Source organism: Anomaloglossus baeobatrachus, chromosome 7 (genome assembly GCF_048569485.1).
Source record: "Anomaloglossus baeobatrachus isolate aAnoBae1 chromosome 7, aAnoBae1.hap1, whole genome shotgun sequence".
Lineage (NCBI taxonomy): Eukaryota > Metazoa > Chordata > Amphibia > Anura > Aromobatidae > Anomaloglossus > Anomaloglossus baeobatrachus.
In genome coordinates this window covers 76,819,878-76,845,984 of record NC_134359.1, presented here as the reverse complement: position 1 = coordinate 76,845,984, position 26,107 = coordinate 76,819,878, and the positions used below count along the sequence as shown (strand labels likewise).

Below are 26,107 nucleotides of genomic sequence, written 5' to 3'. Positions count from 1 at the left end.
TCTCCATCGGTTTTACCCAATTTGTGACAGAATTCCTTTGCAAGTGGTTTAGAAAATATTCCCGAAAATGTACCTTATCTCCTCTGGATCCTCGTACACCAGATACCCCAGGAGGACCGCGCTCTCCTGGACCTCCCTGCAAATAAAGACAGTAAAATATATGTAAATTACTAAGTATATAAGACAGTTATAATATAACATTCATTAGAAAACACTGAGAACCTGATTCATCAAAGAGTTTTCACCAAAATTGTGGCAGAAAACTGTTGCAAAAGGTTTGCAAAACTTGTAGATGCACAAAAATTTGGCACTTTGGGTGGTTTTAATCCAGTTCCATAAACTTTATTTATTTAAATTAGCCAAGGGGGCGTGGCTGAGTGCAGATAGGAAATTTATTATAATATATGTTAAAAAATTGGCATTAATTTTCACAGAAAAGTACTCCGATCCCTACCAGCAGTGCTTTCCATCTAAAACTAAATTAAGCGCTAAATTCATTAAGAAGCACAGCCCTTCTAATGAGTTTCATGGTAGAGAAGAAGACTATCTCACATAACTCCTGGCCAAAGGGTATGGCTATCATGATATTATACGGGTATTCCGGCTGCAGAAAATATGTTATTCTTTCAAAAAGTTGTTACAGAATTTGTTAAACAAACTTTTGCATCATATTGTAGTTTTCGAGATCACTAATAACTTCCGGCAGATGAAAATCTGTTCTGATCGTGTGATGTAACATGGCTTGTTATAGAAGCAGTTCAGTTACTACACATCCAGCTTCTAATGAGACCCTGATTCCAGTGATGTATCACTTATTGGGTTGCTTTCTGTAATTTTGTAAAAATCACTATTTTATCAGTAGGAGATTATAACTAGAAGACTAGTAAACCTGCTGCCATGTAGTCCTTCATATTCATGAGCTCTGTATAACCCCTCCCTCACCACTGATTGGCAGCTTTCTGCCTATGCACAAAGTAAACAGAAGGCTGCAAATCAGGGGTGTGGGCAGGGTTACACAGAGCTCAGCATTCAGAGAACTGGTAGATCTACAGTAGATAAAACTGTGATTTTATTAAAAGTGCAGTAAGAAGCCCAGTAAGTGATACAACTATGGAATCAGGATCTCTACAACTACATATCACAAAAAAGGTAGAGGAGATATGAGGAGGCTATCAGAGGCTTTAAACTAAACACAGCAATAGAAAAAAAGAGATCTTCTTATATGTTAAAATACAACTTTTAAGGAAAAAATTATTAAAAACACCCTTGATACAAATATGAAATATATATATATATATATATATATATATATATATATATATATATATACAGTTCCTACAAGTAGTATTCAACCCCCTGCAGATTTAGCAGGTTTACACATTCGGAATTAACTTGGCATTGTGACATTTGGACTGTAGATCAGCCTGGAAGTGTGAAATGCACTGCAGCAAAAAAGAATGTTATTTCTTTTTTTTTTTTTTTTTATAAATTGTGAAAAGTTTATTCAGAGGGTCATTTATTATTCAACCCCTCAATCCACAAGAATTCTGTTTGGTTCCCCTAAAGTATTAAGAAGTATTTCAGGCACAAAGAACAATGAGCTTCACATGTTTGGATTAATTATCTCTTTTTCCAGCCTTTTCTGACTAATTAAGACCCTCCCCAAACTTGTGAACAGCACTCATACTTGGTCAACATGGGAAATACAAAAGGAGCATTCCAAGGCCATCAGAGACAAGATCGTGGAGGGTCACAAGGCTGGCAAGGGGTACAAAACCCTTTCCAAGGAGTTGGGCCCACCTGTCTCCACTGTTGGGAGCATCATCCGGAAGTGGAAGGCTTATGGAACTACTGTTAGCCTTCCACGGCCTGGACAGCCTTTGAAAGTTTCCACCCGTGCCGAGGCCAGGCTTGTCCGAAGAGTCAAGGCTAACCCAAGGACAACAAGGAAGGAGCTCCGGGAAGATCTCATGGCAGTGGGGACACTGGTTTCAGTCAATACCATAAGTAACGTACTCCACCGCAATGGTCTCCGTTCTAGACGAGCCCGTAAGGTACCTTTACTTTCAAAGCGTCATGTCAAGGCTCGTCTACAGTTTGCTCATGATCACTTGGAGGACTCTGAGACAGACTGGTTCAAGGTTCTCTAGTCTGATGAGACCAAGATCAAGATCTTTGGTGCCAACCACACACGTGACGTTTGGAGACTGGATGGCACTGCATACAACCCCAAGAATACCATCCCTACAGTCAAGCATGGTGGTGGCAGCATCATGCTGTGGGACTGTTTCTCAGCCAAGGGGCCTGGCCATCTGGTCTGCATCCTTGGGAAGATGGATAGCACGGCCTACCTGGAGATTTTGGCCAACAACCTCCGCTCCTCCATCAAGGATCTTAAGATGGGTTGTCATTTCATCTTCCAACAAGACAACGACCCAAAGCACACAGCCAAGAAAACCAAGGCCTGGTTCAAGAGGGAAAAAATCAAGGTGTTGCAGTGGCCTAGTCAGTCTCCTGACCTTAACCCAATTGAAAACTTGTGGAAGGAGCTCAAGATTAAAGTCCACATGAGACACCCAAAGAACCTAGATAACTTGGAGAAGATCTGCATGGAGGAGCGGGCCAAGATAACTCCAGAGACCTGTGCCGGCCTGATCAGGTCTTATAAAAGACGATTATTAGCTGTAATTGCAAACAAGGGTTATTCCACAAAATATTAAACCTAGGGGTTGAATAATAATTGACCCATACTTTTATGTTGAAAATTTATTAAAATTTAACTGAGCAACATAACTTGTTGGTTTGTAAGATTTATGCATCTGTTAATAAATCCTGCTCTTGTTTGAAGTTTGCAGGCTCTAACTTATTTGCATCTTATCACCCCTGCTAAATCTGCAGGGGGTTGAATACTACTTGTAGGCACTGTATATATATTCACATACAGTACAGAGTACAGACCAAAGGTTGGACACACCTTCTCATTCAAAGAGTTTTCTTTATTTTCATGACTCTGAACATTGTAGATTCACATTAACTTAGCACAAGTGGAATGAAATACTTAACAAAAAAGTGTGAAACAACAGAAAATATATCTAATATTCTAGGTTCTTCAAAGTAGCCACCTTTTGCTTTGATTACTGCTTTGCACACTCTTGGCATTCTCTTGATGAGCTTCAAGAGGTAGTCACCGGAAATGGTTTTCACTTCACAGGTGTGCCCTGTCAGGTTTAATAAGTGGGAATTCTTGCCTTATAAATGGCGTTGGGACCATCAGTTGTGTTGTGCAGAAGTCTGGTGGATACACAGCTGATAGTCCTACTGAATAGACTGTTAGCTGCTTTTTTTCTTGCCATAATACAAATTCTAAGTAAAGAAAAACGAGTGGCCATCATTACTTTAAGAAATGAAGGTCAGTCAGTCCGCAAAAATTGGGAAAACTTTGAAAGTGTCCCCAAGTGCAGTGGCAAAAACCATCAAACGCTACAAAGAAACTGGCTCACATGAGGACCGCCCCAGGAAAGGAAGACCAAGAGTCACCTCTGCTGCGGAGGATAAGTTTATCCAAGTCACCAGCCTCAGAAATCACAGGTTAACAGCAGCTCAGATTAGAGACCAGGTCAATGCCACACAGAGTTCTAGCAGCAGACACATCTCTAGACCAACTATTAAGAGGAGACTTTGTGCAACAGGCCTTCATGGTAAAATAGCTGCTAGGAAACCACTGCTAAGGACAGGCAACAAGCAGAAGAGACTTGTTTGGGCTAAAGAACACAAGGAATGGACATTAGACCAGTGGAAATCTGTACTTTGGTCTGAGGAGTCCACATTTTAGATCTTTGAATTCAACAACCGTGTCTTTGTGCGATGCAGAAAAGGTGAAAGGATGGACTCTACATGCCTGGTTCCAACCGTGAAGCATGGAGGAGGAGGTGTGATGGTGTGGGGGTGCTTTGCTGGTGACACTGTTGGGGATTTATTCAAAATTGAAGGCATACAGATCAGCATGGCTACCACAGCATCTTGCAGCGGCATGCTATTCCATCCAGTTTGCGTTTAGTTGGACCATCATTTATTTTTCAACAGGACAATGACCCCAAACACACCTCCAGGATGTGTACGGGCTATTCGACTAATAAGGAGAGTGATGGAGTGCTACGCCAGATGACCTGGCCTCCACAGTCACCAGACCTGAACCCAATCGAGATGGTTTGGGGTGAGTCGGACTGCAGAGTGAAGGCAAAAGGGGCAACAAGTGCTAAGCATCTCTGGGAACTCCTTCAAGACTGTTGGAAAACCATTTCCGGTGACTACCTCTTGAAGCTCATCGAGAGAATGCCAAGAGTGTGCGAAGCAGTAATCAAAGCAAAAGGTGGCTACTTTGAAGAACCTAGAATATAAGACATATTTTCAGTTGTTTCACACTTTTTTGTTAAGTATTTCATTCCACATGTGATACAGGTAAAATATATCTTTGTACCATGTTAGCCAATAGAGATAAAAATTTGTTTAAAAGAACTAAAGTTCTCAGTAGTTGATATCCTTTAATGGCTAACTGAAAAGATGGTAATAATAGCAAGCTTTCGAGACTACTCAGGTCTCTTCAGTTTATTCCACATGTTTTAATTCATAGTTTTGATGCCTTCAATGTGAATTTATAATTTTCAGAGTCACGAAAATAAAGAAAACTCTTGGAATGAGAAGGTGTGTCCAAACTTTTGGTCTGTACTGTATATATATATATATACATATATATATATATATATATATATATAAAGCGCTGTGGAATTAATATTTCATATTTGTTTCAAGGGTGTTTTTCATAGTTTTATATATATATATATATATATATATATATATATATATATATGGTGAAGAAGATAATCCTGAAACAAAAACGGGAAGAAAGGCTATCACCTAGAATATCCCTGGAGGACCCTACAGCTAGAAAGGCCCTGCCTTAAGTGGCAGAAATTGGCACCATCACCCTAAGTAGTAAATTTGGCACCCCCTCAATGTGGGCTACGCCCTACATTCTGCTGCTTTCAGATGGTGTAGCGAAAATCTGGTGACAGATTCCCTTTAAGAACCATGCGTTCTCATATCAATTACTCCACTAATTGTGGCAGATTGCTCGTTATTGCCTTACTTAAATAAAAGTCAGCAATTCTCTTTGTACATTTACTGCAATTTTGCTACATGATGTAAATATAGCCATGGTCAAATTAATGTGTTTTGGGGGAAATCTACAGTATGCTCCAAATGTTGGAGAATTCTTTCTGATTTGTATCTCAAAGTTCACTCTTAGGGTACTTTCACACTTGCGTTGTTTTCCTTCCGTCACAATCCGCCCTTTTGGAAAACAGTGGAATCCGTTAACGGATTCCGCTGTTTCCCATAGACTTGTATGGATGACGGATTGTGCCAAAAGGACCTGCGTTGCTTCCGCTGGCCGACGCTGCGTTCCTTCCGCCCAGCGGGAGGAACGCAGCATGTAACGTTGTTTTGAGCAGCGGAATCCTCAGGATTTCACTGCCCATGCTTTTTTTTTTTTTTTTTTAAATCACAAACTTTATTTTGTCTTGCGGTGGCCGAACGTTCAGCTGAGCGCCCGCCCGCCGGCATGCCTGGCCGCCGGCAAGTGAGAGTGCTCAGCTGAGTGACTGGCCGCCGGCTATTGAGAGCGATCAGCTGATCGTTCACAATAGTCTGCTGCCGGTAAAACTGTAAAGAAGAAAAAAAAAAAAAAAAAAAAAAAAAAAGCTTTCCGTTGTTTTGTACGATCCGTAGCATCCGTTGTGCCACTATATGCAACACATACGTTGCATCCGTAACACAACGCAATGCTACGGAAGCCGTCCAACGTAAGTGTGAAACTAGCCTTAGCAATACAGAGAATTAAATACACAGCGAAATCTGCATCTAACACATGAACATATGCAAATGTCAATGTAGAATTGTGCTCTCACCCGTTCACCTGTGGGTCCATCAGATCCAGCATTACCCTGTAAAAACCAAAGTAAATGTAACAATCTGTTGATCTTATAAGGATTTTTTTTTACATATGTGCACAAGGTTTTTTTTGGCTACTTACCTCATCCCCTGATTCACCTTTCTCACCAGGTGGTCCATTTGATCCCGGATCTCCCTATAAGATAGGTAACTAACATAAGCTTTTACAAGAAAAAAACCCAATAGGTAATAAGATTGCTAAAAATAAGCAATCCAGACAATAAATTGTGGATATAAACCTAAGACAGTTTCTTTGACGTGTCTAAGGTACAATTATGTGATTGCCTTTAGGCGGGCTTTGCACGTTGCGACATCGCAAGCCGATGCTGCGGCGGCGGAGGGGCGGAGATGAGCAGGATGTAAACATCCCGCCCACCTCCTTCCTTCCGCATATCCTACGGAAGCTGCGGTGACGCCGGTAGGAGATGTTCCTCGCTCCTGCGGCTTCACACACAGCGATGTGTGCTGCCGCAGGAATGAGGAACCACATCGGACCGTCGCGTCAGCGTAATTATGGATTACGCCGACGCTGCAGCGATGATACGATTACGACGATGTTGCGCTCGTAAATCGTATCATCTAGGCTGTACACACTACGATGTCGCATCACTTTCAATTTGACCCCACCGACATCGCACCTGCGATGTCGTAGTGTGCAAAGCCGCCCTTAGATTAATCGGGCACTTTTTGGTTTCCTACATGTACAATATCTTAATTTCACTTTGGACTTTAGTTTATGGCAGTCATGAATTTAAAGCACCATAGAATAACCATAGGAAACGAGTAATACATCAGTAGAGGACAACGTGGATGTGTCCAACATTTGGAACTGCCGTTGATATTTTTCATTAGTTTTTATCATTTAAATGCAATAATATTTTGAAACTTGTGTCAAATGTGCATGAATCCTAAGTTTGCCCCCCATACAATTCTGGTGTAGTTTTTATTGCCATATTAATTTTGTGCACTACTCTTACAAATTTAGCCCACACCATTAAATCTAATCACTATTATCATATCCGCTAATGGTTAAAATTGCTTTGAAAATCAAGTACCATTTCAATTTAAAAAACAACAGGTATATTAAGTTTATTATTCACTATTTATTAGCTAGCAATCCAGGCACTGCCGAAGTTTAGCAGCAGTGGCCACACATGCACAGTGCTTACAAGATCTTTTCTACAGAACTTGTAAATGTTTCTCTGGATCAGGGCGTATCGCGCACCTTTAGTGCCATGATACCACTAGTGCCCAATGTTAATTAGACAGGAAGCCTGGCATGTGGTAAGCTCCTGGTTCTTATTACACCACTTTTCTAGTTCATTTCTTCTCATTAATGAGTTTCTCGTGTATACAGGATCAGGATCAGAGTTCTCTATTACTACCTAGACCATGCACATTTAAACAGTGTTGTTTTCCTTTGGGTATTTTAGGGTTAACTTCTTCTCTGGTGCTGCACCAGACTTACTCAGCTGCTGACAGTTGCTTATTTTCGGCCTGTATATAATCCCTCTGCTTTCTGTTTAGGTTCCTGTATATTCAACTCAGTTGGAGCTAGCCCAGGAGCAGTGAGGATGTGTCTGTTGCTTTCTGCTGTTATTCGTGTCTGTTGCTATTGGCTGTGTTTGTAGTAAGTCGTTCCTATTACCCCCTTTTGTTTGTACCTGTGCACCTTTGGTTTCCCTAATGCAGGTTTTGGTGTGTATGAGTTTTTGTTTACCCCTGTATGTTGTTCTATGATGGTGGTTTTTTGGGATCTCCATCTCAGTCAGTGCCCTGGGTGGTGGGGACAAAGTTATCAGGGCCAGTTTAGGAGACAGGGCTACGTTGGAGGCTCGACTTTGACTACCTTCAAGTCTACCGTCGGGATAAGGGACAGCACAGGGTCCTAAGTCTTAGGGCCAGCTTAGGGGTCTCTGTGCCATTCTTGTCTCCCTATCACAATGAACCACAAAGTCAAAATATTTTACCATATTCTACCAGAGCAGCCGTATGTCATTTTTAAAATATTCCAAATCAATACTAAAACGGTATTTGAAGATCTTACCTTGTCTCCTATGTTACCCGCATTGCCAGGTTTCCCTGAAGAACCAGCCTGTCCAGGATCACCCTAGAAAGAGTAATAATATACCAATAGCACCTTTGTACTGTGTGATGGTGCATGTGAGCGACATACAGTATGACAAACAGTCTTACCTTATCGCCTTTTGCACCATATGAACCGGGATCTCCTTTGGGCCCAGGAGGTCCAGATTCTCCCTATAATGACAAGTCACACATCTTAATTTACACTCTGGACTTCTTGGATTTAACTATGTTCAGGTTCTTAAGTGTCCACAGTAATTACTGTTAGCATCTATCCCTTATTTGTTAACCTCCATGAAATTAAAAAATAAAGGGTCAAACTTCTGCACTTCTACTTTATTTAGACAATGGAAATGCTAAGTATAAATGTGAAGAGACTCCTCAATTTATAATATAACACACCCCCTGAGGAAGTCACGTGAACGAAACGTGCGTCGGCTTGTGAGGCGAGCTGGGAGCTATTCATCCATGTGGTTACGTCCAGGTATGCAGATTTGGATCCATTTATTTATTGGGGCACCTGTATTTTAGCACGGCAGGTAGTTTAGTGCTAATGGGTCACCGGCAGGCAGTGGATCTGGTGGGTTAAATTTTGTGGACTTATCCCCTTATTATACCTGGGGTGTATTTACACCATGGCTACCCATACAACACCAGGGATCACTGTCAGCTAACCTATGTAACTGTGCTGGTGTCGCGCATTGGATTGTTTTTGGATACATTTTCTCTCCATACCCTCCCAGCAGCCTCCTAGTGTGTGCATTTTGCATTGGAGGCGCCATTATTTTAATAATTGTAATTTTTTAACTGAAGTGTTAATAAAAAATATAACAAATTTTAACAAAAAAAATTATTCTTCTATAAGAAATAAATTCTCCTGAAGTCATGATTTTCTTCTGGGTGGTTTTCCCACAGGAAGTTTTTTTAGTTAAATTCAATATTTTATAAGACTGCCAGTGCCCAGTATTTGCTAAAAAATGATATGTAAATCAAAACCTACATGAGATGACTACTTGTTATGTACTTTCAAAGCTTTTTTTTTGTTCTGTCTAACAAGCGGATCTGAGACCTATGACTACAACTTAATTACAGGAGCTACAGGGTGTCTGAGGTAGTCTTAGACACACCTCTTGCCTTTTCATTGGCTTATACTCCTGCCATCTCCCTCCCCCTGTAGCTCTGTCGCCTCTGATTGGCAGTTGGGATAAACTATCTAATATGGGCTGAGCAGGAAGTCATCACTTGGAGAGCTGATTTCTGTTGTAGTAAGGGGAGAATTAATATAAAATACTGAAGGGAAAAAAAACTAGTGAGAAAAATAGATTATCAGAGAGTTGAAATATTGATATGGGGAATGAGACTCAGCAAGGAGGAGCCTGGAGGATAGTTTTAAGACCGAGCATTCCTATATACTCTATGGGAGAGACGCTGCCAGAGGTGTCTTATCTCTAAACCCTTGGAGCACCTGGTCTATTCCCGTCTCACCCGCTACCTCTCTTTTCACTCTTATCTAGATCCTCTACAAACTGACTTCCGTCCCTTACATTCTACAGAAACTGCCCTGATCAAAGTGACCAATGACCTTTTGACAGCAAAACGTAATGGTGAGTACTCTGCCTATTCTTCTTGACCTCTCTGCAGCTTTCGACACTGTTAGTGTTGACCACCTTCTCCTTCTCGCTATGCTCCACTCAATGGGGCTAAAGGACACCGTTCTCTCCTGGTTCTCTTCCTATCTTTCTGGTTGCTCCTTCAGCATATTATTTGAAGGCTCCACATCTTCTCCTCTTCCTCTCACTGTTGGGGTCCCACATCAGTCCTTGGCCCTCTTCTTTTCTCCCTCTACACTGCCTCAATTGAAAAGACCATCAGCAGATTTGGTTTCCAGTACCATCTTTATGCTGATGACACCCAACTATACACCTCATCCCCTGACCTCACCCCCTCTGTACTACAGAACACCAGTGACTGTCTTCAGTTTCCAACATCATGTCTGCTCTTTATCTGAAACTCAACTTTTCAAAAATTGAACTACTTCTACTCCCTATTATTATTATCTCTAGAAAGAAAAAAGGATTGTCCGGCGAAATTCCCACAGCTGGATCTCTTTCTCTCCCCCTACATCATCTTTTGAAGGAAAGTACAGCGGCTCCGATACACATTAGACGGTAGGCCGATCCCGACATTATCGACTCTCGGCCGACATTAGTCTAATGTGTATATTAATCATGGAGTTATAGAAAACAATTTTCCACAATTTACTTTTTACCTCAAAACCAGGCGATCCTTTGCAACCAGGGAATCCAGATTCTCCATCACCTCCCTAATCGAAAAATAAAACATTAGTCAAATTATTTGTAGAGGAATTGTAGAACCAAGAGATAATTAATATATACAAATAATGTACTACTTATTACCCAGGATAATTTAGTGTGCAAGAACATTAAATATAAAGGCTATGTGCCCACGGGAGTTTGTACCTGTGGATATGTCCGCAGGTACGGTCGCAGGTTTCCCGCAGCTGCTCGCCAGAATCCGCAGCTATTTGTAGCTGCAGTAGTACAGCGAAATAGCTGCGGTAAACCTGCGGACATTCCTGCGGATTACCTGTGGAAGTCCCGGCCTCTATCTCCATAGTGGAGAGCCAGGATTTCCGCAGGTAATTCCGCAGGAATAATTGACATGCAATTTACGTGCGGCTGCGGGACATCCGCGGCATATTCCGCAGCCGCACATATCGGCAGCATGGACACACCACTCCCCATGTCCCATAGGATAACATGGGGAGTGTCTGTGCATGCTGAAACCTGCGGATTTATCTGGAAAATCCAGAAAATCCACGGATTTTCCTCAGATAAATCCGCAGGTTTATTCTCCCGTGGGCACATAGCGAAATATTTGTTTTTCCAAGATTGCGGTTATTAATCCTGTAGTTCCGGCTACTCAAGCATTATGTATCCATTGTAAAATTGTAGATGGAAGAAGAAATTAGACTATAACTTGTATGGCTGTTCTAACAATTTGTAACACTAAGGATAGTAAAAACAAAAAAAAAAATCACATTTTCAGAATAAGCTGTATTGTGTTTGTATATAAGGAATAACACAATTTCTTTCCATTATGTGCCTTGTATTCTGCATTTTCCCCAGTTTCCCTCTGTAGACTTTATCTCTTAATTTGCAGTTGATCCTAAGCTATTGGATGGAGACCAGATGCTAAGATGTCTCCCTTTCACAGCACACAGAGTGATTTCTACTCTTCATTTTTCAGAAGCAACACAAGTATGGAGAAAATGATATAACAATACTAAGCTGTGAAGATGTGAATCCAGCCTTCACGTGAGGGAAAAGGCTTGTCTCGGTCTAAGTTTCTGATTGCCTCTGTCCTAAAAGGTGGAGACTAGCTGCCATGATGTCTCCTATCTATACACAGTACACCCAGACATGAGCGATTATTACTTCTCTTTCTCTGTAGCACACATTTAGAAGTAGAAACATTGATTATATTGTACAGAAGTGTTGAGCTGTGTGGATGTGAATTCAGTATGGAACTAAAATATATTTGCTAATATCTGTACCACCATGAGCCTGGTCTTCACTCATCCTCCTCCTCCTCCCTCTTTAGAGTTTAATGAGAGCTGTAACCTGATACCTCACTGTGCGGACAGTCCATATTATTTATACTAAGATAGATCTGAGCTCTTCATCAGAGTGGATGATGAGTTCTGGAGGCACGGGACGAAGAGGAAGTGGCTCATAAGTGGAGAAAGGATCATATTTTTCTAATAAGATGTGCTACAATGTTTCTTATATTTGCTTGTACTACTAATTCATGCAACATTTATTTAAACTATTCTCTCCATGTAAAGGAGTTGTCTGTCCAATCTATAAGAAAAGACTCGTCGGCCTTTAATTATCGATTCCCCTCATGGTCTGATGTCCAAAAATATGGTAACTTTTACGCACCTTTTGTCCATCCTTTCCATCAATTCCTCTTTTGCCTTTTTCCCCCTGTAAAATAAAAGAAACAATTTTTAAGCATGAACATATGTGAGAACATGTAAACGAGCAAGACATACAGATGGAACTAAAAAACTTTAGTTTAAGGGACTGTTTGATTTAGAAAAAAATATTTCAGAAATACACCAATAGGGACTTAAGTCATTCAGGATCTCCGTCACATATATAGAAAAAAGCAAAAAAACAAAAGCTAGAGCCTATCCGTACACTTTAAACTGATTTACGCCAATCAGGGGTATATATAGTGTGTCCCCAATAGACTATCACTATTAATATAATCAACCCCATATACATAAAAGTGGGCTATCCGTACACTAAATGCACAATCTAATAATTTCAAGGGAGTGACCAAAGGAATCGCAATCTTACAGTGACATGACAAAAACTCGAGTATTCAGCAGAGCAGAATCCTGACAGTGTGGACATTGCACACTGCCAAAATTCATCAATCTGCAGTAACAAAGAATAACTGCAGACATTTATATAAAAAGGGAGTCTAAGTAAAATAGAGTTAGTACAAATGTAATATGTGTACGTTATTATGTCACAGCTAAAATACAACAAGGGCAATTGCTATTGTAGAGAGTAAATATATGGTAGTTCTAGCACGGATCATACATAGATAGGCTTAGCCAAGGCTCAATAACACAAACTATTTGCAGTTATCGGGCAGATTCTCTGTCTTAGACATAGCCATATGCTGGGCTGTAATCTTCAGGAAGATGTTTCATGAGTTTCCATAAAGGAAACAGCTTCATCGTTCCCAGTAAACAGCAAAAATAGGAGTCTGATGTCATTTGTGATTATAGATAAGGCAATAATTATGGTTTATGTTGATTAAGAATACAGATATCCAGTTATGGACGATAATGAAAAATGTGATATAAATAATAGACTAATAAGAATTTTCTTTACCAGATTGCTTTAAAACTGCAAAATACTTACTTTTGCCCCCTTTGATCCTCTTCCGCCCTGCAACAGAAAATCAAAGACTTGTAGCAAAACAGCTTGTAATATAATTGAATACAGAAGGGAAGGGAATTATTAAGCCCCTAAGCTGGCCGTCACCATTGTGCAATGGTTCTCAATACAACAAGGATGCACATAGTGGCGTAACTTGAAGGTCGTGGGCCCCAATGCAGATTTTCCAACCGTGCCCGCACTATCATGGGTCTGTAATAGTATTGTTCTTTTAATATGGAACTGTTTGGGTTCCCTAGGCGCCAGGGTCTTGGGACAGATTTTAGGCTGGTCTCATCATATATTAACGAGGTGTTAAGACCCTACTAAGAGATTTTATTGCCACGGGTTCTAGAGTGTTTGCAAATAAGACAAAAAAAGATACCACATTTATGAAAATGGTATATGGGCAAGAGTGTGGTGGTGTCAAGAGGCATCTGAAAGGGTATAGGAAGGCGAAGTCCAGCACCAGGCTTGAATAAAACTCTTGTCCTTATTGTGTGGTTAAAATGAGATGACCACTGACGCGTTTCGGTGCCTTCCTATACCTTCACACTGTGGATGCCAGACACATGGATCCGCGCACCTGCCCTCATTTGATCCATGAAGGCAACTTCGTATAGCTTCTCGGGGTGAGCTGATATGTTTTTTTCCTTTGTTCACATCTGAAGGGGCCCGATTTTTAGCATGCCTACTTACCTTTTCTCCCTTAGTGCCTTGGTCTCCCTATTGTAGAAAAGAAGAGAAGACAATAGAAGATAAAGCTCAGTATGATAAAAAAAAAGTGATATTGGGTAACATCCATTTACGATAAATGTCATCAACCTTACCTTCATTCCCTGGTATCCTACAGGTCCAATGTCACCAGGACGGCCCTGCAAAAGTAAGACATTAGGAATGTACAAATGGAAAACTGAAGGTCACAGTGCCAAAATGTATATTAGATTGAAAACTGAGTGACTGGTAAGTAAATTTCCATAAGTGGAGCATAAGTCTGGGTATTGGGTACTAGATTCTGTGTTGGGATGTTGAGGCAAGGGTCTGAAGGCCGTATGTGAAATCGTTAGGGAATTCCCCCCCCTAATATGGGGCAATTAGCATCTGCCCAGTGGGCTTTTTGCCTTCTCTGAATCTACATAGCTTGTACTTGATAGACTTGTCTCTTCTTTCAACCTGAAAACTATGAATTTAGACGTCAAGTATGTAGAGAAAATGACCTCAAATAAGTAATGCATATACTAAGTAAAAATATCATTTAATTGATAATTGTACATATATTAAAATTGAAGTAACCCATCAATTTTAAAGGTTACCAATAAAATATCCACATGTGGGCAAATTCTCCAGGGTCCCTGAACTTTTGTGATCATGTAATTCTGCATTGACAAATCCATTTCCAATTTTACATTTGTCAAAAAATGGACTGTTTTTCTCACGTTGCTTCCTTTTTTTATTTTTTTTTATAACTGAGCTACATAGGTTGAGAAAAGACCTAGGTCCATCTAGTTCAACCTTCCTCCACCAATTATACAGTTGTCCTTAAGTCATTTATAACCAACAATGTTGTGTGTACTGAGGAAATCATCCAGCCCTTTTTTTAAAAGCTGTTATAGTATCTGCCATTACTACCTCTTGTGGTAGGGCATTCCACAGTCTGACTGCTCTAACTGTAAAGAACCCTTTCCTATTTAGCTGTCGGAATCGCTTTTCTTCCACTCACAGTGAGTGCCCCCTGGTCCTTAGTTATTGTCTTTGGAAGAAATAAGTCATGTGCCAGTCCTTTATATTGGCCACACATGTATTTATACATAGAAATGAGATCTCCTCTGAGACGTCTTTTTTTCTAAGCTAAACACATCTAACTTTTTCAACCTGTCATCATATGGGAGGCCTTCCATTCCTTGTAGTAGTCTAGTTGCCCCCCTTTGAACTGACTCTAACTTCTGAATGTCCTTTGTAAAATGTGGAGCCCAAAACTGGATCCCATATTCCAGATGTGGCCTTACAAGTGATTTAGAGAGGGGTAACAATACGTTGGGATCACGGGATCTAATCTTTCTTTTTATTTGTTCTTTTCTCATCCATTTCTAAAAACTGAAGCATGTAGACTGCAGGAACTTTATTCCACTTCCACTTAATCAGTTAAAAACAGATGGAAAAAGGGTCTTCCTTTTTTTATCCATCTTTATTGGCTCCCTATACATTTGAATGGCTGAGTTTGATCCTTAAAAAAAAGATGAGACTAAAGCCTGCTTTACACGCTGCAATATATCTTACAATGTGTCGGCGGGGTCACGTCGTAAGTGACGCACATCCGGCATTGTAAGGTACATTGCAGTGTGTGACAGGTACGTGCGATTGCGATTGAACGTTAAAACGTTCATCGCATACACGTCGTTGAATCCTGACGAATTGCATGTCAGATTGTTCATCGTACCCGGGGTAGCGCACATCGAAGTGTGTGACACCCCGGGAACGATGAACAGATCTTACCTATGTCCTGCGGCTCCCGGCCAGCTATGCGGAAGGAAAGAGGTGGGCGGGATGTTTACGTCCCGCTCATCTCTGCCCCTCCGCTTCTATTGGCTGGCTGCTTCGTGACGTCGCTGTGACGCCGAATGTCCCTCCCACTCCAGGAAGTGGATGTTCGCCGCCCACATCGAGGTCATATGGAAGGAAAGTACGTGTGACGGGGGTTAATCGTGTGTGCGGCACGTTCAACAAATTGAACGTGCCACACATACGATGGGGGCGTTGCAAATCGCATACGATATCGTATGCGAAATTGCAACGTGTAAAGCAGGCTTAAGTTATGCACTGAGTTTGATAGTATGGAAATTTGAAACCATTAAAGAAATGGATTCCATTACACTTTACAGTAAAGAAAAAAATGGATGTGTGAATATAACCATATGCTTATAAAAACGAGGAACTATTGGAGAAGTAGTAAGAGCATACGGTATCTTGAATTTATTGCGGGAGTGTTCTGTGTTTGTAAAAGCGGTGAAATATGTATTAATGCTTGTAGAAGCAACTTACACAAACAAAAACCGAAGTATAGTGGACGGTTTACAAGATGGAACGTTTACAAGAAGCGGAGAGCACTTTCTTATAAACCATTGGCAGACGGCCAAGATAAAAAGCTCAAGGAATAAATAATCTAATGCCATAGTTCCCCCTAATAGTATGTTCCATTGCACTGAATATACAGGCAAAGAGGGATTCCTTTACGAGTCTTTTTAACTTTACAACGTAAATTGCTCTAAACTATATCACAAATCTATCAATGCAAGTTAATAGCTAACAAAGCAAATATAGGTAAAAACAAAATTAAATGCAAAAAATATAGTGGCTGGAACAAACTTCAAATCATGCTACATTGTCTAATGTACAGTATTATATCTCATCATATAATTTTGCTTCTTTCTCCTCTTGAACTGATCTTTCACTCTAAATACATAGTTAAATCTGAAAAATCTTTGTTCAGTAAAGATAAGAGATGAGAGTTTTTGCTTATAAGATTCTACAGAGGAGAGGAACTAGAAACAGACACTCGACTGCAAGTTCTCCTGAAATGACAGTTACATTTTAACTTTTTTTTGCTATCGATTTAAAGTGTAACTGTTGTTTCAGGTGAACTTGCAGTAAGGGAACTTGCAGCAGAATTTTTGTGTCTGTTTTTAGCTCCTAACCTTCCTACCCCTTTTCCTCTTCATCTATCCCAGTAATATCTAATGTACATTACTATATCTCATCATATAATTTTGCTTCTTTCTCCTCCTGGACAAATCTTTCACTCTCAATTCATAGTTAAATCTGAAAAATCTTTATTCAGTGAAGATAGGAGATGACAGTTAGTGCTTATAAGATTCTACAGAGGGAAGGAACTAGAAGCAGACACTCTACTGCAAGTTCTCCTGAAATGACAGTTACATTTTAACTTTTATTTGCTATCGATTTAAAGTGTAACTGTTCTTTCAGGTAAACTTGCAGCAAGTGAACTTGCAGCAGAATTTTTGTGTTTGTTTCTAGATCCAAAATCTTCCTGCCACTTTGCCTCTTCATCTATCCCAGTAATGACTATTAGACTGCCTTCCAGAGTAACAGGCTGTAATGCTTTAGATTACTATGTACAATCAATCAATGGATCTCTCATTCCAGAGGACAACAGAAAGTGTATAGCTACCATTAAAGTGTAACCGCCATTTTAATTTTTATTACATAAATAGTACAACACATGAAAATAAGCAACTTTGTAAGATATCTTATTACGGATATCTGTTTCCTTCTACAACAGGACTGATCAGTCATTTTCACAATTCTCAATTCCTGTGTACAATCTGTATTCAGTAAAAACCTTCCCATTACTGAGATGACAGTTAGTGCTGATAAGATTATATCTGGACCAGAGGGGGAAGAGCTCTGTCTCTAGCCCTTCCTATCCCTTTATCCTGTCATGGGTGTGTCATGTGTGACAGACAGTCATGGGGCTTCTGGCCATAGAAGGTCACAGCATTTGGCTGTGCAGAATGCTCTTTGACTTTCCATTGTTCCTGATGTCAGTATTCATTGGTATAGGTAGCTTTCCCGCTGGATTAATTTCTCTCTCTTTTGGACCCAGCAGGAGCTCGCCTTCCACCCAGCTGCTGATCATCAGTATTCTCTTGGTGCTTAAATTCCCCTTCCTTCTTTCCTTGGACTGGTGCTGGTGATATTTTTCAGTTCATTCAAGCCTTGGTTGCAAGCAGGTGGCTTGTACTCCTCTGTAGTATCAGTGCTGAAAACTCTGCTGAACGTCTACCTGAGTCATTTGTGATTAAGTAGTTCATGCTTTTCCCACATGTGTCCTCCTTGTGTCTTCTATAGTGTTTAGTGGGGTTGATGAAGAGCTCATCCCACCCATTCCCTATTTAAGGCCCAGCACTAGTGATACCTAGAGTCAGGTATCCAGTTCGGCACATAGATGCGGTATCTAAGGTGGTGAGGGACCCCCGGGGCCAGCAATAGGTTTTGTCAGGGGTCACCATCTTCCCTTTCCCTAGACACAGGGTTTCCCTTCTCTTTCACCGTTCACTTGGTACTACCCTGTACCTAGTCTGACATATTCCTCCCTTCTACATAGAACCTTATGAGCACCAACAGTCCTCTCCTATCTCAGTAATATAAGAATCTGTATTCGCTGAATATGGATTTTATCTGTGAATTGAGGCTTTTGAGAACAAATGATCCATCCAGAGGAGAAAGAATAAGGTTTCTCGCATAAGATATATTACAAAGTTTCTTATTATCATGAAATAATAATTAAAATAGAAGTTACATTTAAAGTTTTAATAAAAATAGCTAAAATTTCAAAAAAAGGGTAAAAATCCGCAGCGGATTTGTAACTTCCAATCTTTATTTTTTCATTAGAAAAACTGTATCATAAGCACGGTCTTTTCTTATCTAATTTGCATTTTGTAACTCTTAGATATTTTTAAAGAGGGCCTTTAACCAAAATTTCATGTTAAACTGGACATGTAATAATGGCTGCAAAGCAAAATAAAAGATTTTTTTGTTGTTTTTTTAATTTCGCTTCTCTGTTGTGGAGATATTAGCAATGAAAGTATTTGGAACCTAATGAGTTATCTTTTGTTAAGTGTATCAGTTATCAGATAGCGGCACATACCGCGAGAAGAGGTCCACACCCAGTGGCGTAGCAAAGGGGGGGCGGAGGCGGCGGTCCGCCCAAGGCGGCACGTTTCAGGGGGGCGGCATTTTGGGGGTAAAAAATAAAAAATAGAAAAACATAGAAGAAATAATAATTGTTGATTAACCTCTTAACGACCCATGACATGCTGGGTACGTCATGGTGACCTGTTTCTTAACGACCCATGACGTACCCAGTACGTCATGGCGAAATCACGGTCCCGGAGACTCGGTGGCTGCGATCGGTGTGCAAAAACCTTAGATTCGGGAAGGAGGGGACCTCTGCCTGACCTCAGGAGGAGTGGTGTCTCCCCGCGGACCTACGGAGGCTGTGATTGGCTGACGAACGCCACTCAGCCAATCAAAGCCACTGTGATATTTCAGCCATTGAAAATGGCTGAAACATTGAAATCCAGCCATGATTAGTGCAGCTATAGCACTAATCATTGGCTGGAGCTGGGTGAACTCTGTTTCACCAGCCCCCAGCTCTGATTGGAGAGATCGGTCTTGTGACCGATCTCTCCAATCACCTTGGATCTGGGGCCGGTGACCTGTAGGTGATCGCTCTCCTCAGCTTCACTTCATCCGTGAAAGCTGAGGAGAGTGATCCCTGCAAGTGATATTTGGTAAGTGCCCCGATCCACTGCTGCCCCCGATCAGCCCCCGATCCACCACTGCCCTCTTTCAGCCGCGCCGCCACCTCAGCAGCAGTAGTCACCGCCCCGATCCACCACCGCTACTGCCTCCGATCTGTCACCGCCCTCCCCCATTTGCTGCTCTCCCTGCATCCGCCACCGCTCTCCCCATCAGCCGCTGCCCCCCAGCATCCAGCATCCACCACCGCTCTCCCCATCAGCCGCTGCCCCCCTGCATCCTTCACCTAATACCCAAGATACCCAAGTTATATATATTCTGGATTATCGATGGCCAACGGAGGGGGGGCGGCAAATTTGACAACTGCCCTGGGCGGCAAAAGCAGTTGCTACCCCACTGTCCACACCCCAGGAAAAACTATCTAATAACACCCACTTGCACTTAAAACAAAGTTATCTCATTCCGCTCAGAAGCCACTATTACACCATGTGTCCTGTTCAACGTTAAAAATTTGGTGACAGGTCCTCAAAAGCATAACAGTAAAGAATCCAGCACTTTTAAAGGGGTATTCCCATCCCAATATGTAGTAGGTGTAATAATAAGAGTATTAAAAAATACTTCCACCAAGAAATGAAGTACAGTTCTCCTGGTAAGTTGTCACTTACCTCATGTGCAGGCGTGGCAAGACCTTAAGTATCCATGGTTATGACCAGTTAGTTGCTTGTGGTCGTAACCATAGATACCTAAGCAACTGCAATACCCTGCACATGAGGTAAGAGACATGGCTATATCAGGAGAACTATTAATAACTAAAAAAAATGTAAATGTTCCCTTTAAGCCTTATATTATGCACGGATTTATTTCTTCTTGTATGGTTACAGCAGCTGGAGCATCCTTTTTCTTTCATACACACAACCTAAAATCACCTCTGTAGATATAGAAGTGAATGACAAAATTGCGTCTGTAGCCACATCCAAGTGCATAATGCTTTACATTGAAATCAGTACACACTGAACTCCACAGCGCCCTCTAGAGGCGGCTGCAAGAAGAGAGAATAATATAACTGCAGATAAATAAAGCTTGCTGTATTAGAGAAAATTAGTCACAACCACTAATATGATATATTCCAGAAATAAATCAACTCAGGAATGTGAACAGATTTATATTTAAATTTGAAAAGATGACATCATTCTTTACTGTTCAGTAAGTGTTTGTTCTCATGCTGTCACACTTGTATGTGCTTTTTTGTTCAATATGTTTTAATAGATCATATATGTGCATTTACATATCTGGTGTAATATGGCAATACATCCCTTATTAAAGAAATTTAGCAGAATAAATGATAACTTACAGGGTCTCCTGGAGGTCCACGATCTCCTGGAAGTCCAGTTTTACCAGTTTCTCCCTATGGTTACATGAAATATGTTAGCAAGATTTTACTATGAATTTATAAGTATTTTACTCACCTTACAATAGCCCTCACCTCAAAACCAGGGGGACCATGGGGACCTTGTTGTCCACGGGGAGGCTAAGTAGAAAGAAGAATAAAATAGTTAAGACTTCATAGAATGAACTGTTTTGGCAAGATCGTGTCTATAGCCCCCACCTCAAAGACCCCTTACCTGACACTCATAGGAGCAGCACTGCAAGAATAAGAAGAATGGGATTATTAGTGACAATACAGCATTGTATACTAATGAATTGTGCATGCACAGCATTTATGCATTTGGACGACTTACCCCATGTTCGCCATTAGCTTTCTGAAACAAAACAAATGGAACAGTTATAATCCGGAAACACTATCACAAGCCTGGGGTCATAGCGTCACACAGTCACGTCGTATCACAGTCTGAAGAATCAGTATCACAAACACTTTTATATACAGTAAAAAGTAAGTCCAGTGTAAAAAAGTGAAATGTAAGATACAAATTATACTAAAGAATGTCTCCCATACGGCAAACAATATAAGGCAGTTGATACAGAAAATGTCTGACTGCTGGAGACCTTTGCTGATCAGTAGACATGAGATCAGAACCACATGTTCCTCATCTCTGCATGAATGCAATGAATAAAGTAAGGAATCAGACATTTATCCCAAATCTTATGCAGTGGATAGGTGATCAATTTCCATTGAGGGACAACCCTATGGATAAGGGGTAACTTGTTGAATGCTGGAGGTACGATTACTGAGATCCCTAGAGATCCAAAGAAAGAACTTCTTTAGAGCCTTGTCTTGTATCAGCAGAGGTGCACATGCTTTACTTCCGCTCCATTCACTGTCTATGGGACTGTCATAGAAAGCTATTTACGAGAGGAAAAGCTGTGGAGAATAAAGCGCAATAGGGTCTTACCCTTATAGGCACAGGGCAATAGGCAAGGGGAGCAATTATACTCACCAACTGTAGTTGTGACAGTCACAACTACTGTACTCGCATTTACAAATGGATCCAGGCAGCGGCAACCCGAAGCGGCTGATAACAGAGAACAATTGTAGAAAAAGGGTTTCTATACCGCGCCAATGATCACAACTCTGGAAGTCGGATTTATGTGGCTTTATTGTAGCATAGGTCTACGCGTTTCAGGAGCTCTGCTCCCTTCCTCAGGACCATAGAAACAACATCAAATCACTGTTCATGATTTGATGTTGTTTCTATGGTCCTGAGGAAGGGAGCAGAGCTCCTGAAACGCGTAGACCTATGCTACAATAAAGCCACATCAATCCGACTTCCAGAGTTGTGATCATTGGCGCGGTATAGAAACCCTTTTTCTACAATTGTTCTCTGTTATAGAAAGCTATTTGCATCAGTCCAATAAACAATCAATGGAGTCAAACTTTGAGAATAAGCACCTTTGATCTGATGGCTGAGATGCCCAACGATCCAGAAAAAGGGGCTCTGTAGATCACTGTTTTGCACAGAGTAGAGTTTTGCATGTTTGACTTGTGCTCTATTCATTGTCTATAGTATCGTTGGAGAAAGCGTAGTTTTGTCCCTGGCTATTTCCATCAGTTTCATAACAATGAATAAAGCCGAGGTCGAGCATGAGCACCTTTTGTTCCAATCACGAAAGGGTTGTAGAGCTCTGTTCTTGGGATCTCTGGGGGTCCAACAGCTGAGACTCCTAACAATCCAGAAAAGGGGCTATGTAGAACCTTGTCTTGCACAGAGTACAGTTTTGTATGCTTAACCTCTGCTCAATTCATTGTCTATGGTATTGCAGGACAAAGTTGAGTAATGTGTCGGGCTATTTCACTCAGTTCCAGAGCAATGAATGGAGCCAAAGGTTGAGCATGCGCACCTCTGTTCAAATCACGACAGGGTTGTAGAGCTCTTGTCTTGGGATCTCTGGAGATCTGATGATTGAGACCCTATCACAGAGTTGACCTTTGCTCCATTTCTTGTCTTTGCTATTGTTGGAGAAAGCTGATTTTTGTGCCTGACTATTTCCATTAGTTCCATAGCAATGAATGGAGCCAAGGTTAAGCATGCGGACCTCCACTCCATTCAGCTCAAGGGTTCTCAAGTTCAACAGTTCTGTTCTCCAGATCGCTCTAGGCCTCAGTGGTCAGACGACCAGCGATCAGTATACTATCTCCTATCTATTGAATGAGTATTAAGGCCCCGTTACACAAGACGATATATCGGGCGATATGTCGTCAGGGTCACGGATTCCGTGATGCACATCCGGCATCGTTAGCGACGTCATTGCGTGTGACACCTATGAGCGACTCTGAACGATCGCAAATCGGATGAAAATCGTGGATTGTTGACACGTTCATTTTTAAAAAAATGTTCGTCGTTTGGAATTCAGCCGACATAAAACATACACATACGTTTGACACCCTCCCAACAACGAACAACATTCACATGACCGCCTTGGTCAAACGATATATCGCTGAACGATTTAGCATCGCATGTGAGATTGTTATGTTTGACCGCTAATAAACGACCTACGTGCGATCTCGGCATATCGTTACTACAAACTGGGCATGTCACGTCACTCATGAGCTCGCCCGATATATCGTCTCGTGTAACGGGGCCTTTACTTACAATACTAGGAAATATTTTCTCCATGGTGTCAGACTTATTCATATTTTCAATTGCATCACAAATATTGGAATGTCAACAAGCCCTATAAAAGTCAATCGATTTGCTATTGCCCATATCTGTTAGCCAGAATGGCTCATAAGTAAAAGAATGTTTTGTAGTTAGGAAACATGCAACAACAATGCAAAATGGATCTGAGACTGATTTTCTATCATGTGTGTTCTCTTAATTTCTGTTACACAAAATACAGCATGAGTTCTTTGTACATACTTACAATGGTGTCGATGATAGAATCAATAGTGTATTCTAATTCCAGGGCAGACAGACCCGCAGCACTAGTGGCTGTGAAGTTCCTCCTGTAGCTTTGATCAGAGGCTATGACACTGAGACGTGACTCCTGCACACGTGAAAAGAGAAAATATTAGAAGCCGAGAGGCACATTGGGAAATATAAAAGTGTGTATAAGTCTTCATCCTACCAGGTGGTTTGGTGAGATGGCAACAGAGAAGACCTTGACTCCAAGGTGCTTAGCTTCATTCGCGGCATCTTCCAGGCCACCACATGGCTCCTTGTATCCTTCCAAAGGATGCCCATCGGTCACCACAACTAGATATTTGTTCTCCCTCTGGTGAGATCCTCTGTATGATGAAGTCAAGTTGCATGGGAATAGATAGATTAACATTAGAATAAACATGCAGAAGAGACAGATAGATAGATAGCTAGACAGATAGATAGATAGATAGACAGATCGGTACGGACAGGGATGGGACGGACACAGGGACAAGAGGGCCTGACAACTAGCTGACTGGTATACTAACTGAAGGTGTTTCGTAGGCACCTTCCCTAATGGGAGGGTGCCTGAACAGTGCCTCTCGAGAGGCATTTCCTGGAAATGGCCCGCCGGCCATTTAAGAGAAGGGCTGCTGTGCCCACATGTCTTACGTGCTCTCTCAGGAACCCTGTGCAGCATGTACAGGGCCCGAGAGGGGAAGGAGGCAGCAGCACATATGGATGGTTGGAGAAGTGCGGGAGAGGACGCGAAGCGGCCGGGGCGGTGAGTAAGTCGGGGTCTCTGCTGAGATACTCCAGAATGCGAATGCTCCAGATACAGATAGACACAATGTAGAAGATTTACAGCCCAATTCACTAATGCATTTCTGCTTTCTTCATCAATTTGTTTTGTGTTTTCTGCCTTTTTTTATTTGCGCCATTATCATAGTCTTTCCACTTGTGTCTTTTTTAAGTCTATTTTATGGGTTTGACTGTTTTTTATTTTAGTTTTCCACTCTGGACAGGGATTAGGATTTCTAGATATTATTGCCCGATTCCTGATTGGTGGCTTTTTGAAAAGTCGCACAATTTGTTGCAAATATACTCCAGTTCCCTCCCTTAGGTAATTTCATATACACCAGAAACTTGGACCCAACTTTTACCAGATTTTGCAAAAGGTGAGACTTTTTGTGCTGTAAAAGTCTCAAAAAAGGTTAAAGACAAAAATAAAAAACATTTTATACTTTGCACAAAATTGGTGAACTGTCTGTGCAATTTGGAAGAATTTGGCGGGAAAAAAACGACAAAGGATAAAACAAGACAAGAATGGAAAATTGACTTGATAAAAGACCCAAATGATGAGTCAGTGCCATAGACTTTTAGCGTTATGCCGGCGTCACACGGTACGATATATCGTGCAATATGTCAGCGGGGTCACGGAATTTGTGGCGCACATCCGGCATCGTTAGAGATGTCGTACCGTGTGACACCTCCGAACGACTGAACGAGCAAAAATACTCACTTTATCGTTGCTGGTTGACACGTCGTTCTTTTTCAAAATGTCGGTCCTCCTTCTGTGCTCCGGTTCATCGTTCCCGAGGCAGCACACATCGCTCCGTGTAACACCCTGGGAACGACTACACAGCTTACCTGTGTCCCGCCGGCAATGCGGAAGGAAGGAGGTAGGCGGGATGTTACGTCCCGATCATCTCCGCCCCTCCGCTACTATTAGCCGGCAGCTGTGTGTCGTTGCTGTGACGCCGAACGTCCCTCCCCCTTCAGGAAGAGGATGTTCGCCGCCCACAGCGAGGTCGTCCGGGAGGTAAGTACGTGTGACGGGGGTTAACGACTTTGTGCGCCATGGGCAACTAATTGCCCGTGACGCACAAACGACGGGGGCGGGTGCGATCGCTCGATAGATCGTACCGTGGGACACCGGCATTAGTATAAAATATGATCGAATATTATACAAACCCAATCAAGAGCTCTTCAATGCCTCTTTTGATGGCACAGTCCGTGTGAGTACCTTTTCCGATGTACTCAACCTTATCAACCCTAGTCTTTAAGGTATCACGATCTTTGGCTAGACTGAGCAGAGGGCTAATCAGGATGACTTCATCGCTGTAGTGCAGAGCTCCTGCGTTCCATTCAAGGTTGCGATCGCATCGATAATACCTAAAATGAGAAAGACGTTTAGAGCCAAATGTGAACACAGACCTAAGCTTTCTTCATAAATTTGTCCATTTTTTTGATAGTTTAGGGTGAAAATAATCATATGAATAAATAGAAATTCACCTTGTAGTCAGTTTATCTATAAACGTTTTGGTAAACTCTTTGACTTGGGTCACAAGAGTCTTGAATGGTTTCACGCGAAGAGCAACACTCTCGGATGTGTCCAGCACAAAGAAAATATCCACAGGACAATCTGAAAATCAGATA

The 26,107-nt window shown here is 41.5% G+C and overlaps 1 protein-coding gene across 1 annotated transcript in view; it reads right to left on the bottom strand.

The window, feature by feature from the left end:
* The window catches only part of COL6A1 (collagen type VI alpha 1 chain), a 78,283-nt gene that overhangs the window by 40,988 nt on the left and 11,188 nt on the right, over window positions 1–26,107 (bottom strand). The window contains exons 2-19 of the mRNA XM_075317427.1: window positions 25,964–26,093; window positions 25,643–25,843; window positions 23,877–24,036; window positions 23,673–23,795; window positions 21,092–21,112; window positions 20,975–20,995; window positions 20,836–20,880; window positions 20,704–20,757; window positions 13,904–13,948; window positions 13,773–13,799; window positions 13,059–13,085; window positions 12,060–12,104; window positions 10,364–10,417; window positions 8,206–8,268; window positions 8,057–8,119; window positions 6,092–6,145; window positions 5,967–6,002; window positions 74–136 (exon numbers count right to left, since the gene is read on the bottom strand). Of these exons, the coding sequence (XP_075173542.1) occupies window positions 74–136; window positions 5,967–6,002; window positions 6,092–6,145; window positions 8,057–8,119; window positions 8,206–8,268; window positions 10,364–10,417; window positions 12,060–12,104; window positions 13,059–13,085; window positions 13,773–13,799; window positions 13,904–13,948; window positions 20,704–20,757; window positions 20,836–20,880; window positions 20,975–20,995; window positions 21,092–21,112; window positions 23,673–23,795; window positions 23,877–24,036; window positions 25,643–25,843; window positions 25,964–26,093 (1,232 nt within the window). The remainder of the gene's footprint in view (window positions 1–73; window positions 137–5,966; window positions 6,003–6,091; window positions 6,146–8,056; window positions 8,120–8,205; window positions 8,269–10,363; window positions 10,418–12,059; window positions 12,105–13,058; window positions 13,086–13,772; window positions 13,800–13,903; window positions 13,949–20,703; window positions 20,758–20,835; window positions 20,881–20,974; window positions 20,996–21,091; window positions 21,113–23,672; window positions 23,796–23,876; window positions 24,037–25,642; window positions 25,844–25,963; window positions 26,094–26,107) is intronic.